Source organism: Zootoca vivipara, chromosome 6 (genome assembly GCF_965207765.1).
Source record: "Zootoca vivipara chromosome 6, rZooViv2.hap1.1, whole genome shotgun sequence".
NCBI lineage: Eukaryota > Metazoa > Chordata > Lepidosauria > Squamata > Lacertidae > Zootoca > Zootoca vivipara.
This window is the reverse complement of record NC_142589.1, coordinates 73,696,617-73,710,963: the sequence shown is the minus strand read 5'-3', so window position 1 is coordinate 73,710,963 and position 14,347 is coordinate 73,696,617. Positions and strand designations below refer to the sequence as shown.

General features: G+C 45.9%; 1 protein-coding gene across 4 annotated transcripts in view; it reads left to right on the top strand.

Annotated features, from left to right (window-relative positions):
• LOC118087731 (urokinase plasminogen activator surface receptor) overlaps window positions 1-13,995 on the top strand; it is a 30,001-nt gene extending 16,006 nt beyond the window's left edge. For 3 of the 4 annotated variants that reach the window (XM_035120668.3, XM_035120670.3, XM_035120674.3), the window contains 8 exons: window positions 2,062-2,474; window positions 4,902-5,015; window positions 5,709-5,744; window positions 6,039-6,185; window positions 7,434-7,571; window positions 8,765-8,941; window positions 9,968-10,099; window positions 11,957-13,995. In XM_035120668.3, coding sequence (XP_034976559.1) covers window positions 2,393-2,474; window positions 4,902-5,015; window positions 5,709-5,744; window positions 6,039-6,185; window positions 7,434-7,571; window positions 8,765-8,941; window positions 9,968-10,099; window positions 11,957-12,159 — 1,029 coding nt within the window. In that variant the 5' untranslated portion in view covers window positions 2,062-2,392 and the 3' untranslated portion in view covers window positions 12,160-13,995. Of the gene's footprint in view, window positions 1-260; window positions 340-2,061; window positions 2,475-4,901; window positions 5,016-5,708; window positions 5,745-6,038; window positions 6,186-7,433; window positions 7,572-8,764; window positions 8,942-9,967; window positions 10,100-11,956 lie in introns of all 4 variants that reach the window. The other variant, XM_088672596.1, reaches the window with a different exon arrangement.
• Window positions 13,996-14,347: the final 352 nt, after the last annotated feature.

Genomic DNA, 14,347 nt, shown 5'->3' with positions numbered 1-14,347 from the left:
CCTGCTAGCTAGGGATGATGGGAGTTGTAGTCCAAAAACAGCTGGAGACCCAAGTTTGGGAAACCCTGGAATGCTGAACTAGATGGTCCAATAGTTAAGAGTATTCTGACTTTCCAGGTTGACAGCAGTGCAAGGGGCTTATAAGGCCAGTGTTTTAAAAAAGAAGGCTGGAATCATAGTTTGTGAACATAGGAAATCTGTAGCCATTGCATAATGCAACGCACTTTAGTTGCAGACTGATTTGTTTTCCCATCACACAGTTGCAGAATTTCGGCTTCCCGGTGGCATGAATTGCAGTAGCAAATAATAACAGCGCAGCTCTCGGAAAACACTGGGCAGGTGGGTACAGCAATAACAGCAAGCAGACTGAGTGGAAAATTTTGGTCACCGAAGGTTAGGGAGTGCAGCCTCAGTGTGGGAGCTGGCTGGTTTCCAATTGAAGCTTGTTAAAACTTATGAGGCATAACTTCAGAAATATACTGAAACACCTAAGGTTATGTCTCACTTCATCACCCACATGGCCTCCTCATAAATGGAGTGTTTTTCATGCACTGGATGGCATTGCCCAATTTTGCTCAGGCTTCCAAGGAGGCGTGTTGTGTTGGGAGGCAGTTTTTTTTTAAAGTTGCTACAAACAGTCATATTTGCTTTAATAGTTAATAACATAAGAAGAGCCTGCTGGATCAGGCCAGTGGTCCTTCTAGTCTAGCATCCTGTTCCCACAGTGGCTAACCTATGGGCTTATGAGCTCACAAGCATGACCTGAATGCAACGAAACTTTCCCTACTAGTGAATCCCAGCAACTTTTATTCAGGGGCATATTTCCATTGTTGTTGTGTGCTAGCCTCAATAAACAGCCTCTTGTTCTGGGCCGACAAAGTGAGTAACCTTGCCATATCTATCTATATAATGAATTGTAAGGATGCCATCACGCTGAGGACTGCGTAGTTGCCGATTGGTGAACGAAGCAAGGACAGGCAGCAGCCCCTAGTAATAAATAAGAACTTAACAGGGAACTCTCCTTCCCTGGAAGAATTTAAGCAGAAATTGGATATCCATCTGTTGGGAGTTCAGGGGGGGGACCTTTCCAGCCTGGGGTCAGCCTGGAGGTCTGGGAACCCTATGTTGTATCCTTGATGTGAGAATAGGGTGCTATTCTGTTTTTGTTTTGTGAAATGTCGAAGGGCATGTGCTTGTGTGTACAACAGTATTTCTTAAATGGGAGGCTGACCAACCCCAGAGGTGGAGCATGAGAGACCTTCATGAAAGGTCAGGTGTGAATAATTTCAGTTGGACCATCAGTGGTTGGGCAGCTGCAGTGTTCCTTACCTGAGCGGCTAGCTTGGGGTTGTGCTGGCCTTCTCGGCTTGGGAGCAGAAGGAGAAGGGGAAAAAGCTTTCTTTCTTGCAGCCTCCAGTGTGGGCTGGCAGCATATCCATTTGCCCCCTGACTCCAGTACAACTGATTTGATACTTTCATCCCAGCGAAAACCTATTCCAGAGCACTCTTTGGAGGATAGCAGTGGGAAGGGTGTCCCCAGAAGCCCCACTGCACTGTGGTTCTCTGAACTCACTTTTTGACTCTCTTCCTGGTGGGGTACCCAGAAATTAGACTGTGTTCAGAAGGGGCCAGCAAGTCAGGAGAACAGAAATCCTGAAGAGCAGCGGTGCATTGCATGGAAAGTTAATGGGCTCTTATTTTTCTGCCATATCTTGTCAGGGAGATTCACAATTGTAAGTTTCTCTTACGCTTTCATTCATGTCCGTTTTACCTAATTCCATTCAGGTTTGCATTAATTCCTTTTTTATTTCATCCCATTTTTTTAAAAAAAACATTTTCATTTGAAATACCTTTTTGTTTAAAGGGACATGCTACGATCATCCAGGAAACACTAGCACTTTAAGCTCGTTTACGACACAGTCTGTTTGGGTCTGAGTTGACTTCTGTCGATGTCACCTTTGTGTTACTTTTGCACTGTCAAAATCTTTTGCCCTGTGACGACCTGATGTCTACATATACAGATGAATGAATCTAAATCTTACTTTTCTGTTGATTTTCCAGGGGATGAAAGGAGGCTGCTTGGGGAATATCTCCGGAGTCTGAAGTCCGCCGAAAGAACCCTTCTGTTTGCTATGCAGTTAAAAAGCCCCCAAAGGTTGTGTTAAGCTGGGATCTCCCAACAAGCCTCCTGTTTGTACTCTGGAAATCAATGGTGGTGAATTTCCCAAGAGAAACATACTGTATCTTGCACCTTGTCTTCTGCCAAACCCAGCCTTTTTGGCTTTTGGAGAGTGGATTGCAGGAGTTCCCAGAAACCTGCAGCTGGCTTTAGGTTACAGGACGCATCTTCTGGTTAAACCTAGCCAAACGCTGCTGTTTTGCAAACACAACTATGGGGGAATGGGAGATGTCCCGGCACGGGAGCCAGGCTGTGCTGGCGATAGCTACGTTCTTCTTCTCCATGTTGGCTGCAGGTAAGATCTATTCATCAAGTTGCTTAGGGGGGATTTTTGCTGTGGAATTTTGTTGTTGTTTAGTTCTTTAGTCATATCTGACTCTTTGTGATCCCATGGACCAGAGCACGCCAGGCACTCCTGTCTTTCACTGCCTCCTGCAGTTTGGTCAAACTCATGTTGGTGGCTTCAAGAACACTGTCCAGCCATCTCGTCCTCTGTCGTCCCCTTCTCCTTGTGCCCTCCATCTATCCCAACATCAGGGTCTTTTCCAGGGAGTCTTCTCTTCCATGAGGTGGCCAAAGTATTGGAGCCTCAGTTTCAGGACCTGTCCTTCCAGTGAGCACCTGGGGCTGCTTTTCTTCAGAATGGATAGGTTTCATCTTCTTGCAGTCCATGGGACTCTCAAGAGTCTCCTCCAACACCAGAATTCAAAAGCATCAATTCTTCGACGATCAGCCTTCTTTATGGTCCAGCTCTCACTTCCATACATCACTACTGGGAAAACCATAGCTTTAACTATACGGACCTTTGTCGGCAAGATGATGTCTCTGCTTTTTAAGATGCTGTCTAGGTTTGTCATTGCTTTTCTTCCAAGAAGCAGGCGTCATATTTTCATGACTGCTGTCACCATCTGCAGTGATCAAGGAGCCCAAGAAAGAAAAATCTCTCACTGCCTCCATTTCTTCCCCTTCTATTTGCCAGGAGGTGATGGGACTAGTGGCCATGATCTTGTTTTTTTTTTTTATGTTGAGCTTCAGACCATATGCTGTGGAATAAGGCAGTGCAAAGCAAGGCTTCGGAGAAAAGGCTTCTATTCTTTTCCTCCCCCCTCTCCCGCACCCCCCTCTCCCGCAGAATATTTCTTGCAGGAACACGGTTTTACTATTTTCAGTGCCTGCTAAAAACATTATTGTTCTGGCAAGTCTATCCAGGCATATAGAGGTTGATGTGTGTTTTAAGCTGTTTTAAAGCTCAACTGTTGATTTGAATTACATTTTGAATTTTTCAAACACTTCTTTTTAAACTTTTATTGATAATTTTAATGTTTGTTTCATTATTTGCAAACCGTGTAAAGGTTCTGCTAATAATAATAATAATAATAATAATAATAATAATAATAATAATATATTATTTATACCCCGCCCATCTGGCCGGGTTCCCCCAGCCACTCTGGGCGGCTTCCAACAAAATATTAAAATACAGAAATCCATCAAACATTAAAAGCTTCCCTAAACAGGGCTGCCTTAAGATGCCTTCTAAAGGTCTGGTAATTGTTATTCTCTTTGACCTCTGGTGGGAGGGCATTCCACAGGGTGGGTGCCACTACCGAGAAGGCCCTCTGCCTGGTTCCCTGTAACTTGGCTTCTCGTAGTGAGGGAACTGCCAGAAGGCCCTTGGCGCTGGACCTCAGTGTATATAAGGTATATAAATGTTGTAAAAATGAACAAACAGGTGATTTGTGCTCGCTATGGTATCACGATGGGCATACGCAATCCCACACTCATTACTATTGGCTCCTGCAAAAGTTTCAGGGTGAGGCAATTAGTAAGGGGGAGTCAGAGCCAATGGCCGGCAAAGCCAATCAATTTTAGTTTTGGCCCCACCCTCCTTCCTGCCAAATTCTACCTAAGTTAGTCATGCCCATTAATTTCAATGAGTTTACTCTGGGCTGACCCACAATTCCTCTTGTTCTGCAGCTTTCCCTTGAGGGGAACTGCTCTTTAGTGCATAATCAGAGCAAATGTCAATGGATTTTCTCCAGACTGACATTTGCTCCGATTTAGCATTAGGGAGTGGGGTTTCCCTGGAAAAGGAGTGGGGCAAGGGGAAAATTGCTTAGAAACGTGCTTTCCAGGCATGGGACAAGTGTGGATATGCCCTCTGAGTTGAACTAGCATTGGACACAACCCTCATGGGGCACTCCTACAATGTAAATTCAAAATAAAAACATCATTAAACCATAAAATTTATTGCAGAACATGACAGGATCTGATTTCTTTGCATTATTTCAATAAACCTTAGTAGGACACCCCTTGGTTTATTTGGGTAGAAGTAATAAAAAATGAGGAAAGAGTGTGAGGAAGTCTAACATAGTTCTGATTTCTTCCCCATCTTGGCTACTTTTAATGGTTTTTTTGTTTTTAAATGTCAAATGTAACCCCCCTCCCATATCATTTTTGTTAGTCCTTCTGCTTTGCTGGTTTGCTCTAAGCACAAGCTTAGTCTGCCTGCTGAGTCATCCAGTGTTAAAACATTGGAATATAGAAAAGCAATTATGAATCTACAAGCAGTTTGAAAGCAACCAGCAACTGCTTCTCCCTCCCCAGCGAGGAAATAACATGGAGGTCTTGGGGTCACATCCTGTTGGCAGTGGCAGAACCCCACCTTTCCTACCATCAGTCTTCATGGTTGTTGTTGGCTAATCTATTGTTTTCACCCTTTCAGCCAACAGCCTGCGGTGCTATCAGTGTGTGGGGATGTTCCATGAATGCGTCCAGACCGAGCAGCTCTGTACGCCCAGGGATCGCTCCTGCTTCTCATCCACCATCAAGCTCTTCTGTAAGAGAACAAAAAAGCACGGGTCTCCTCCCAGACCTAGAGTTCTCAGCGTCCTCTGTGAAGAGGGACTGAGTGTTAAACCACTCTGGGAATTGCAGCTCCAGCAGGGGAATCAATGGTCTTCCTAACAGCTCTTAGCACCCTTGACAAACTACAGCTCCCAGAATTCATTGGGGGGGGGAGGACTGCTTAAGTGGTATAATAGTGCATAAACTGTATAGTGTGAATGTGACCTACAGGCCCCACCTTGCCTGGCCATTGGCCATGGCGTCTGGGACTGATGGGAGTTGGAGTCCAGGAAGTTATGGATGGACACAGGGTCTCCACCTCTGATTAAGATGCTGGGTTGCCCACGAGCTGGGGGGAGGGGGCCTGGCACATAAGGTGTATGTGTGATGCCTCACATGTTGGACATGTGTTATGACGCATGTGCAAGGCACGCTTGTCGCAGGAGGCCGAGTGCTCTGGAGGAACGGACCGCTGTAGCTGTGACACACATTGCAGGGGCACCTGAAGTCTGAGGGGGTTCGGTCCCCTTTAAAACAAATATTGAGGGGGCCAAGGTGCCTTTGGCCCCCTAGAGTTGGCATGCCTGGTGTGTAACATTCTGGTAGAACAAACGAAAGAAGCAACTCTGCCTCATCTGAGCCCCAAACCGCTTTACTGATCACCTGCCTCCCAATTGTCTTCCAGATACAAACAACTACGCTGGCGTTTTTATGCTGCCAGGTGAGTCACACTGTTTGCTTGCTTGCTTGCTTAACGAAAGTCGCCAAGGCTCAAACCTGAGTGTTGCCCTTTCCTGCCAGGATGTTTACATGACTGTTTAAAGTGGTATCATAGTGCTTTGAATGTTATTGTGCAGATGGGATACCTAAGTAAACATCCTGACATGGTGAGGAGCAGATGCCTCAAGAACTTTCAGGCTATGGTGCCTTATTTCCTCCAGGGCTATTGGATCTAAATGCACTGATTTGGCTGCTTCTCTCTGTATTTCCAATTCCCTGCATTTTATGTCCCCAGACCTGGAAATAGCCGAATACGTAATGAAAGGCTGCTCTGGGGAGGGCGTGTCCAACCGCACAGCCAATGTGTACTCTGAAGATGACCGAGAGGTGCACAATACCTACTACTGTGACTCAGACCTCTGCAACACCCGTTTCACAGGCGGTAAGTGGGGAGGGTAAGATGCAAAACCCTTTGGGGAGTTTTCTTATGGGGGATAGCAGGTCCCGAACTCAGGATCGCAATACCTGAAGGACTGCCTCTCCCCATATAAACCACCCCAGACTCTGTGCTCATCACTCGAGGCTCTTCTTCATTTACCTCCTCCATGTGAGAGTCAAATATGGAGTCAAAACATCTGGAGTCAAAACAACACGCATCCTCCTCAGTGAGATCCACCGTTATTATTGACCTCTAGACCAGGGTTCAGCAAACTTTTTCAGCAGGGGGCTGGTCCAGTGTCCCTCAGACCTTGTTGGGGGACGACGACTATATTTTGGAAAAAAATAATGAAGGAATTCCTATGCCCCACATATAACCCAGAGGTGCATTTTAAATAAAAGGACACATTCTACTCATGTAAAAACATGCTGATTCCTGGACAGTCCGCGGGCCGGATTTAGAAGGTGATTGGGCCGCATCCGGCCCCCGGGCCTTAGTTTGGGAATCCCTGCTCTAGACTGATGCAGTAGTGCTTGGATCTGAGAAAGTGAGGACGATTAAATAATAGAGAGGAGTGGGATTTGTTTGAAGCGTTCTGCTTTCACTTATAAGTGCTAGGAGCCTGAAGATCATGCAGAAAGAGAACGTGCGCATCAGCTTAGAGGTGATGAAATCATGGCTGCTGAAGGGAAATGAGATTTTTTAAAAAGAGATGACATACCAGCAAAAGTGGGTCTTACTTAGCGAAAGGATGAGTACTGTAGAACACAGATTAGAGTTTTATCTAGCTACGGATTTCTTTCCTGATGTACAGAGTTAATTGGCTACAGTTGGGTTATTCACACTGGTTTCATGAGAGATAAACCCTACTAGGGCTGGAACACAATTTATTCCTCAAGTCAGTTTCTTTGGTATGATGTGCACTTGCTAAAAAATGCTTACATTAAAAGCAGCCAGCTGTTTAGGGAAGTTTTTAATGTTTGATGTTTTATCGTGTTTTTAATATTATGTTGAGAGCCGCCCAGAGTAACTGCCAGATGGGCGGGGTATAAATAATAAATTGAATTATTAATATTATTATGATAGTGCTTTCATTTTGATTGGTTGTTTTGCTTAAAGATATTGAAAACTGAGTTGCATTGTATGTTGGAATCTGACCTGGGATTACAGACCAATACAATACAAATCAAATCAAATCAAATCAAATCAAATCACACAGTAAACTCCTGTCCCCCTCCTCTGCCTTTTCAGTTCCGGCCAGTTCTCCTCAGGTGGCCAATGGCATGGAGTGTTACAGCTGCTTCGATCGAGGCACTGGAGAGTGTGCTCCAGGAAATGCCACCCGGATCAAGTGTTTGGGGGACATGAACCAGTGCATGGATTTTACTGGTAAGTTGGGGCCTCTTTTGGAATATGCATATCAGAGGCTATTGAAAGGACAGAGTGTGAATGGGAGACTGTTAGGGGGGGGGGGGAGAAAAAAAGGAACGTGAAAGTGGTTTGGGAAGAAGGAAGCCCTGCTTGCAATACATATTAAAAGTGCACCAAGTTGGTCAAATCCTGCTTACTCCCTGCACCGTGTAGATCTTTACACAATCCAAGGTGCTCTGTTGACAGAAGTGTGCCCCCCTGCTATATAGTAAACATGTGTGTATGTTTGTGGGTGTAGACTTTCAAAGTTTTGATATAGTGTTAAGGAATAAACCCCCCTCCTCAAAAAGGATGTTGCATTTGCTGGGAAGGAATTTATTAGCAGTAGTGCTAGACCAGCAGGGGTTAAGGGATGCGCTTCGAGGATGTGGGGAGAATCTGTCATAGCGTGAGAGGATCATGAGTATGCAAAACAGGAGTCCCACAACATTTTGGTACCTGGTGATGGGGGCACATTTGTAACTCGAAGGAACTGTTGTGTGCACCACAAAATATACATCTTGCAGAAGAAAAATGGGCGACACTGAAGAGCAAGGGCCTGGGAATGGCAATTGGCTATGCCGCTATGCTGTCACAGAAGGGATGTGACTGGCAGACTGGTCTCTGGTTTCCACTAGCAGAGCTGCTCTGAACTTAAGAGCTAGTCAGGTGAGGAAGGTGTTTGGGAAGCAAAGGTAGAAGAAGCTGGGCCCTAGGAAATGAAGAGGCAGTGGACTGAGGAGGAAGCAGCAATGCCTAATGATAGAGGGATGGAAGAATGGGTGGTCCAGAGGAAGGAGGGGAAGAGGCAAAGGCTGGAGGGAGGAGGGGAAGTGAGAACTGGGGGAGATGATGGGCAAAAAAAAGGAAGAAACAAACCACACACAATGGCCAGCAGAGCCTTTCTCAACCTGGTGTCCTTCTGTGTTTTTTTTTTGGACTATAACTCCCAGCAGGTGGCGGTTCCTGGGAATTGTATGTAGTCCAAAACATTTGGAGGTCACTTGGTTGGAGAAGGCAGGCCAAGAGCCTAAAGGAGTGAAGAAGTCTGAAATTTGTACATTGGCTTGCAGCAGGCAGGCAATGAAGCCATAGGCAGTTCTGAGACCCCCTGTTCTAAGATGTTTGCAGGCTGCAATGTGCTATTCTTATAAATGAATGTTGCTTCCCAGTGACCAACGGTGCCTGGAAAATGACCTACCGGACATGCGGCCTTGAGACACTGTGCCGCCGCCAGTATGTACTCCCAGAGCTCTCGGGAAGGCTGGACATCAGCTGCTGTTCCACCCCGCTGTGTAATGATGGCCGGCCAGGACAGAAGAGCATCTGCAGCCACTTTTCAGAGCAAGGTAATGTTTGTGCCTTCGTTGGATATATTGCAGATATTAATAGTGTGCAGCTTGAAGCAACTGGATACATAAAAACCAACACCTTTTGAAAATGAAGCATTGTCCAGACCTATTAGATATTATTCAAACCTTTCCTTGCAGAACTTTTTTCTAAACAGAACAGAAACACCAAACGATACATCCAAACAATTCCATAAGGCGTATGCCTGTGTCCAAGGCATAGGCTCGGCACCTTCCAAAATATGACATAATTTCAACAGACTTTGAAGCCGAGGTCTGTCTCTCATCCCAGCCGGCAGTTTGCTGGAGGCTGCTTACCTGGAAAGCATAGCTGCCAAGTTATCCCTTTTTTAAAGGGATTTTCCCTTATGCTGAATAGGCTTCCTCGCGAGAAAAGGGAAAACTTGGCAGCTATGCTGGAAAGCTTCATTTGCACCCTTACTCTCACAGAGTCTGAGAGCAAAATACTTCAGCCACCACCCTTCCAAGATGGCGAATTTGCAATTCAACACCTCTAGTGTGATCTAAGGTTAAACACTCACATGTTAGCTAGTAGAAAACAATCCCACTCATCGAGGCATCAGACAGCCCTTTTTGCTCTTAATTTAGCTTAGTATACTTCAATGGAATCTTCCACTTAAACTTTTTCACCAATACACACAGCCATTCCCATTTCATTGTGAATTAAACCCATCATACTTAACAGGATAGTGACAGCAAACTGGCACAGTGAGGTATGGACTAGAACAGGATGCTTGCCCTTTGCATCCATGCAGACTGGCCCTGCTGTACTGAAATTGGCTTCTAGGATGGACTGATGGTGCTGCTCAGCCCTAGGTTTGGTCCTCAGGCACAGAGGCCCCGTAACTTGGAAGGAACTTAAGGACACAGGAACCTCTAGATATTGTTGGACTCCTACCAACGCCCACCAGCGTGGGATGATGGGAGTTGTAGTGCAACAACATCTGAATGGTCAATGGGTTCCCCTGCTCTAAGTCAAAACCCTGTTTCCTCTTTGTTTCCCAGGGGTCAAGCGGAAGCCTGAAAATGGCCTGGAATGCGCTAGCTGCTGTGACTCTGGACAAGGGGAATGTGCCACAGGGAACTGGACTCATGTCAAGTGTGTTGGGGACCAGAACATGTGTGTGAATGTCACAGGTGAGCTTTGTGTGTGTGTAGGTACTAGAAAGCATGTGGAATTGAGGTGATGTTATTAGAGACCTTATAATTATGCAATAATAATAATAATAATAATAATAATAATAATAATAATCCGGGATGCATTGCATTGATTTTTATTAAACTTTTTCACAATACAATAAAATAGCGGCTACAAAAAAATACAAATAGAATAAGTCAAATACAGAGTCTTCTCTTAAAAATAATAATAATAATTTTTTAAAAAAGATTTTCATTGTTATTGTTTACTTTAACACACCAGGCAGAAAAAGAAAACAAAAAAGGATTACTACATCAACTAGTAGAGTCAAAACCTTTGAAATAAAAATGGACTTTTTCTATCGACCAGACTCCTTACTCCAATTTCTCATTATTTATTCACTGCCACAATGTAACAGGTTTTGTTGGAGTTTAATAGTCTTTGATCTATTCTTAGATTTTGCAACATACTTGAAACTGCTACTGAAATTATTTGAATGCTCTCTTAAAAATAATTATTAGCCCTTACCGCTCACAGAAGGCAGTAGCTCATGCCAGCTCTCAGCGGGGATCTTTCCTTTCTCCCCCTCGACATCTCATCCTGGGAGACCGACCTTTCCCTGTCTCTCACCCAGGGTCCTCCATCAGCAACCTACCACCCCCATAAGTATGCAATTTCTGGACCTTAATAAGGGCCCCAGATGTAGGAATCGGTGCAGAATATCCTTTCTGATAGATCTACTATTTTCCGTGCACATAAATGGGGAAATGATTTGGAGTGCTGCTCCAACATCTTCTTTCAGAGCAATCTTAAGTTCTGTTTTCCCTAAAGTTCCACTGTATGTAACATAAATTCTCTTGAAACGGAAGCACCTTGTGTTTTCAGTGTTCCTAAATGGCCAGCTTTGGTGCAGACAGTGGGTGCAGAGCTCCCCCTTTGTGCTGTTTGGGTGGCTGCAGCCTGCTGGAGACAGGGACCCTGCTGCAGAAATAGCAACGGGTTTCCAACTCACCGCCGGTCCTGGGCTGCTACACCACTGACAGATTCCAGCCAGATAAAACCACTAGAGTTCTGATCAGGACCAGTGAGTGGATTTTGCAAGTGGCATTGCCCTAGGGCCACATAGGGCCACAGGGGGGCACATTCAACCTGTGGGCTTGAGGTTCTCCACCCCTGCAATAGAGAATCCTCATATAACACTGGTCCTGAAAGACTTACATTGGCTCCCAGTACGTTTCTGAGCACAATTCAAAGTGTTGGTGATAACCTTTAAAGCCTTAAATGGCCTTGGCCCAGTATACCTGAAGGAGCGTCTCCACCCCCATTGTTCAGCCCGGACACTGAGGTCCAGCGCCGAGGGTCTTCCCTGCGAGAAGTGAGGTTACAGGGAACCAGGCAGAGGGCCTTCTAGGTGGTGGTGCCCACGCTGTGGAATGCTCTCCCACCAGATGTCAAGGAAATAAACAACTATCTGACTTTTAGAAGACATCTGAAGGCAGCCCTATATCGTGAAGTTTTTCATAGAATCATAGAGCTGGAAGAGACCACAAGGGCCATCCAGTCCAACCCCCTGCCAAGCAGGAAACACCATCAAAGCATTCCTGACAGATGGCTGTCAAGGAATTTTCAATGTTTGATGTTTTATTGTGTTTTTAATATTCTGTTGGGAGCCGGCCAGAGTGGCTGGGGAATCCCAGCCAGATGGGCGGGGTATAAATTTATTATTATTATTATTATTATTATTATTATTATTATTATTATTATTACATCATGATTTTCTCCCCTACTTGTAAGCATTGATCTGCCAGTCCCTCCTGTGCCTCTATACTGGATGTCTCACGTGTGTTTGTTTCTAGAGGAAGGCCAGATGGTGCTGCGTGGCTGCAGCTTGGAGAAGCTTTGCTGGGAGAAACCACAACTGCTGGGCCTGAGCCGGAATGCCTCCATCCGATGCTGCTCTGGCTCCCTCTGCAACCGCAGCATCGAGCTGACCTCCGGGGCTATGCTGTTGCACTTGCTGCTGCCCGCTCTCCTGATGATGATGATGCGGCTGCTCTGACGGACGCCCAAGGACATGTGGACTCCACTGAAAGGGCGGAAGACAGGAGAAGCGCAGAAAGCACTTGACCAGCACTGCATGCGCAGTTGCATTCTTGCAGCCCATGCGGCATTTTTGTCACTTGCAACATTGCTCTGGTCTGCAGCACCTGGTCCAAGAATTTGGCAATGTTGCATGCAAGGCTGGATTCCACGGCACCCTCTGTGACTTCTGCTTCCTACTTCCTAGACTGGAACTTTCAGGGAAGGGTCAGTTTCCTTGCGAGGGAAGAGAGATCTGTTTACAAATGATGCCAGGATGGCGGCAATAGGCTGGCAGAGACACCCAGACTCGTAGTACCAGTCCTGAAATAATGTCAGTCTTCCCCAAAGCGACCACACACCCTCGCACCTGCTTCTCACCAGCCAACCTCAGAAGCCCTGGCTTCTCTCTCTCGCTGCCCTGATTGAAACTAGAGAACTGTTTTCTTCGTTCCAGGTGTGGTGGTAGGACACAAACAACAGCGACTTGGCATGGCTACTATCCATGGAAGACCTTTAAGCAGTCACCTCGATCTCTCGCCTGCTGCACCAAAGCCTAAAAAGAGTGGAGTGGTTATCCTGATTTGCTTGCACAAAGCGTAATGCAGAAGTTAGACTATGGGTATCATAGGTGCCAACTCCCTGGGGCCCTGGGTGCCCGTGAATTTCCCATGAAGGGGCTGGGCACCCACAAATTTCTGTGCCAGGGCCATGCACGCTGCATGGCTCCCACGGCCCCAGGCACCCACGGTCACAGGGCCAAGTTGGCACTCCTGATGAGTGTGTTCACATTAGCACCTTAGAGTGCGGTGAAGTTGTTCCCCGCAGTGTATTCAGCTGTTCCCTCCTGCCAGGCATTGTTCACATCAGCACAGCTTCATTAATGTCAGATTTGTTTCTGTTTCTGTACACACCCGGAGGTATTGACAGGGCAAAGTTTGTCTTTACACTATGCAAAGGTGGTTCCACCTTGGCTAGAGATGAATAAGGACCAGCTTAAGGACTCGGCGTGAAGCTCATTTGAGAAGTAACACATCACACAGTAGTGTTTTATTACAAAGTACAGGGTATGTATTTTGGACAAGGTAGTGTGAAATCCATTAAAAACCCAGCCCTGGAAATGCAGCAAGTGCACAGTAAACTGGGGCGTCTTTATTGAACATCTGTTCTGATTTGCTCGTGGGGAGGTTAGACAACAAACAACAATCTATCCTGAATTGCTTGGCTATGTGTCTTCTCATTAATCTTTCCCTCACCCCACACTTGAAATTTGCTTTTCCCGTCATATTCCTAACCACAGAAAGTCTGTTTTCATTTTTAATTGGATCTCGCTGCCCCAGGAGAGCGGAGGCACAAACCTAAATGTCCTGTCTGGAATGCCTCCCACAAAATGCCAACAGTCTGGAGGCGACCTTGCACCACCAAGCAGCATGCTCTTGCAGCCTCCTGTGCCTGGCTGTTGCTGTGGGTGTTATTTCACTCACTGTTTCGGGGTTGCGGGCATTGTTCCATGCCACTGCTGCTGCAATGTTTCACCTGTGGCAGCAGGATTCCATTGCACACCTGAGAGCCACGGGGGCTGCCCTCCACTGCTTTAATACACAGCAGCAGTGAAGAGGTCTTGGGATTAAAAATAGGGGATTAATAGGGGGAACCCTCCACCTGGGTACTGGACTTCACCTTTGGGCAAACCGGGCTGATGAAGCCTTTTGGCTCAGAGCATAGAATCTGATGGCTTCACAGTTTCACTTCAAACTGTTGTAAGCCAAAAATAGCTTATCTCCTGAGTTTATGCCAATAAAACTCAGAAATGTGAGGAGTTAGGAGTCCAGTGTTGTTTATTGCAAAGCAAAAGGTTATAGTTACAGGTAGGTAGCCGTGTTGGTCTGGATCGAAGTAAAATAAAAAAAATTCCTTCAGTAGCACCTTAAAGACCAACTAAGTTTTTATTTTGGTATGAGCTTTCGTGTGCATGCACACTTCTTCAGATACAGTGAAATGGAAGTTTCCAGGCACTTATGTAGAGAAGGGGTGGGGAGGGGTGGGGATGGGGAGGGGGGATCACTCAGAAGGGTGGTGGAAATGGGTGATTGACTGACTGATAGCTGTTGATGACCGCAAACGACTGCAAATGGTTTTGCATGAAAAAGCAAGGGTTGAGATGGCTG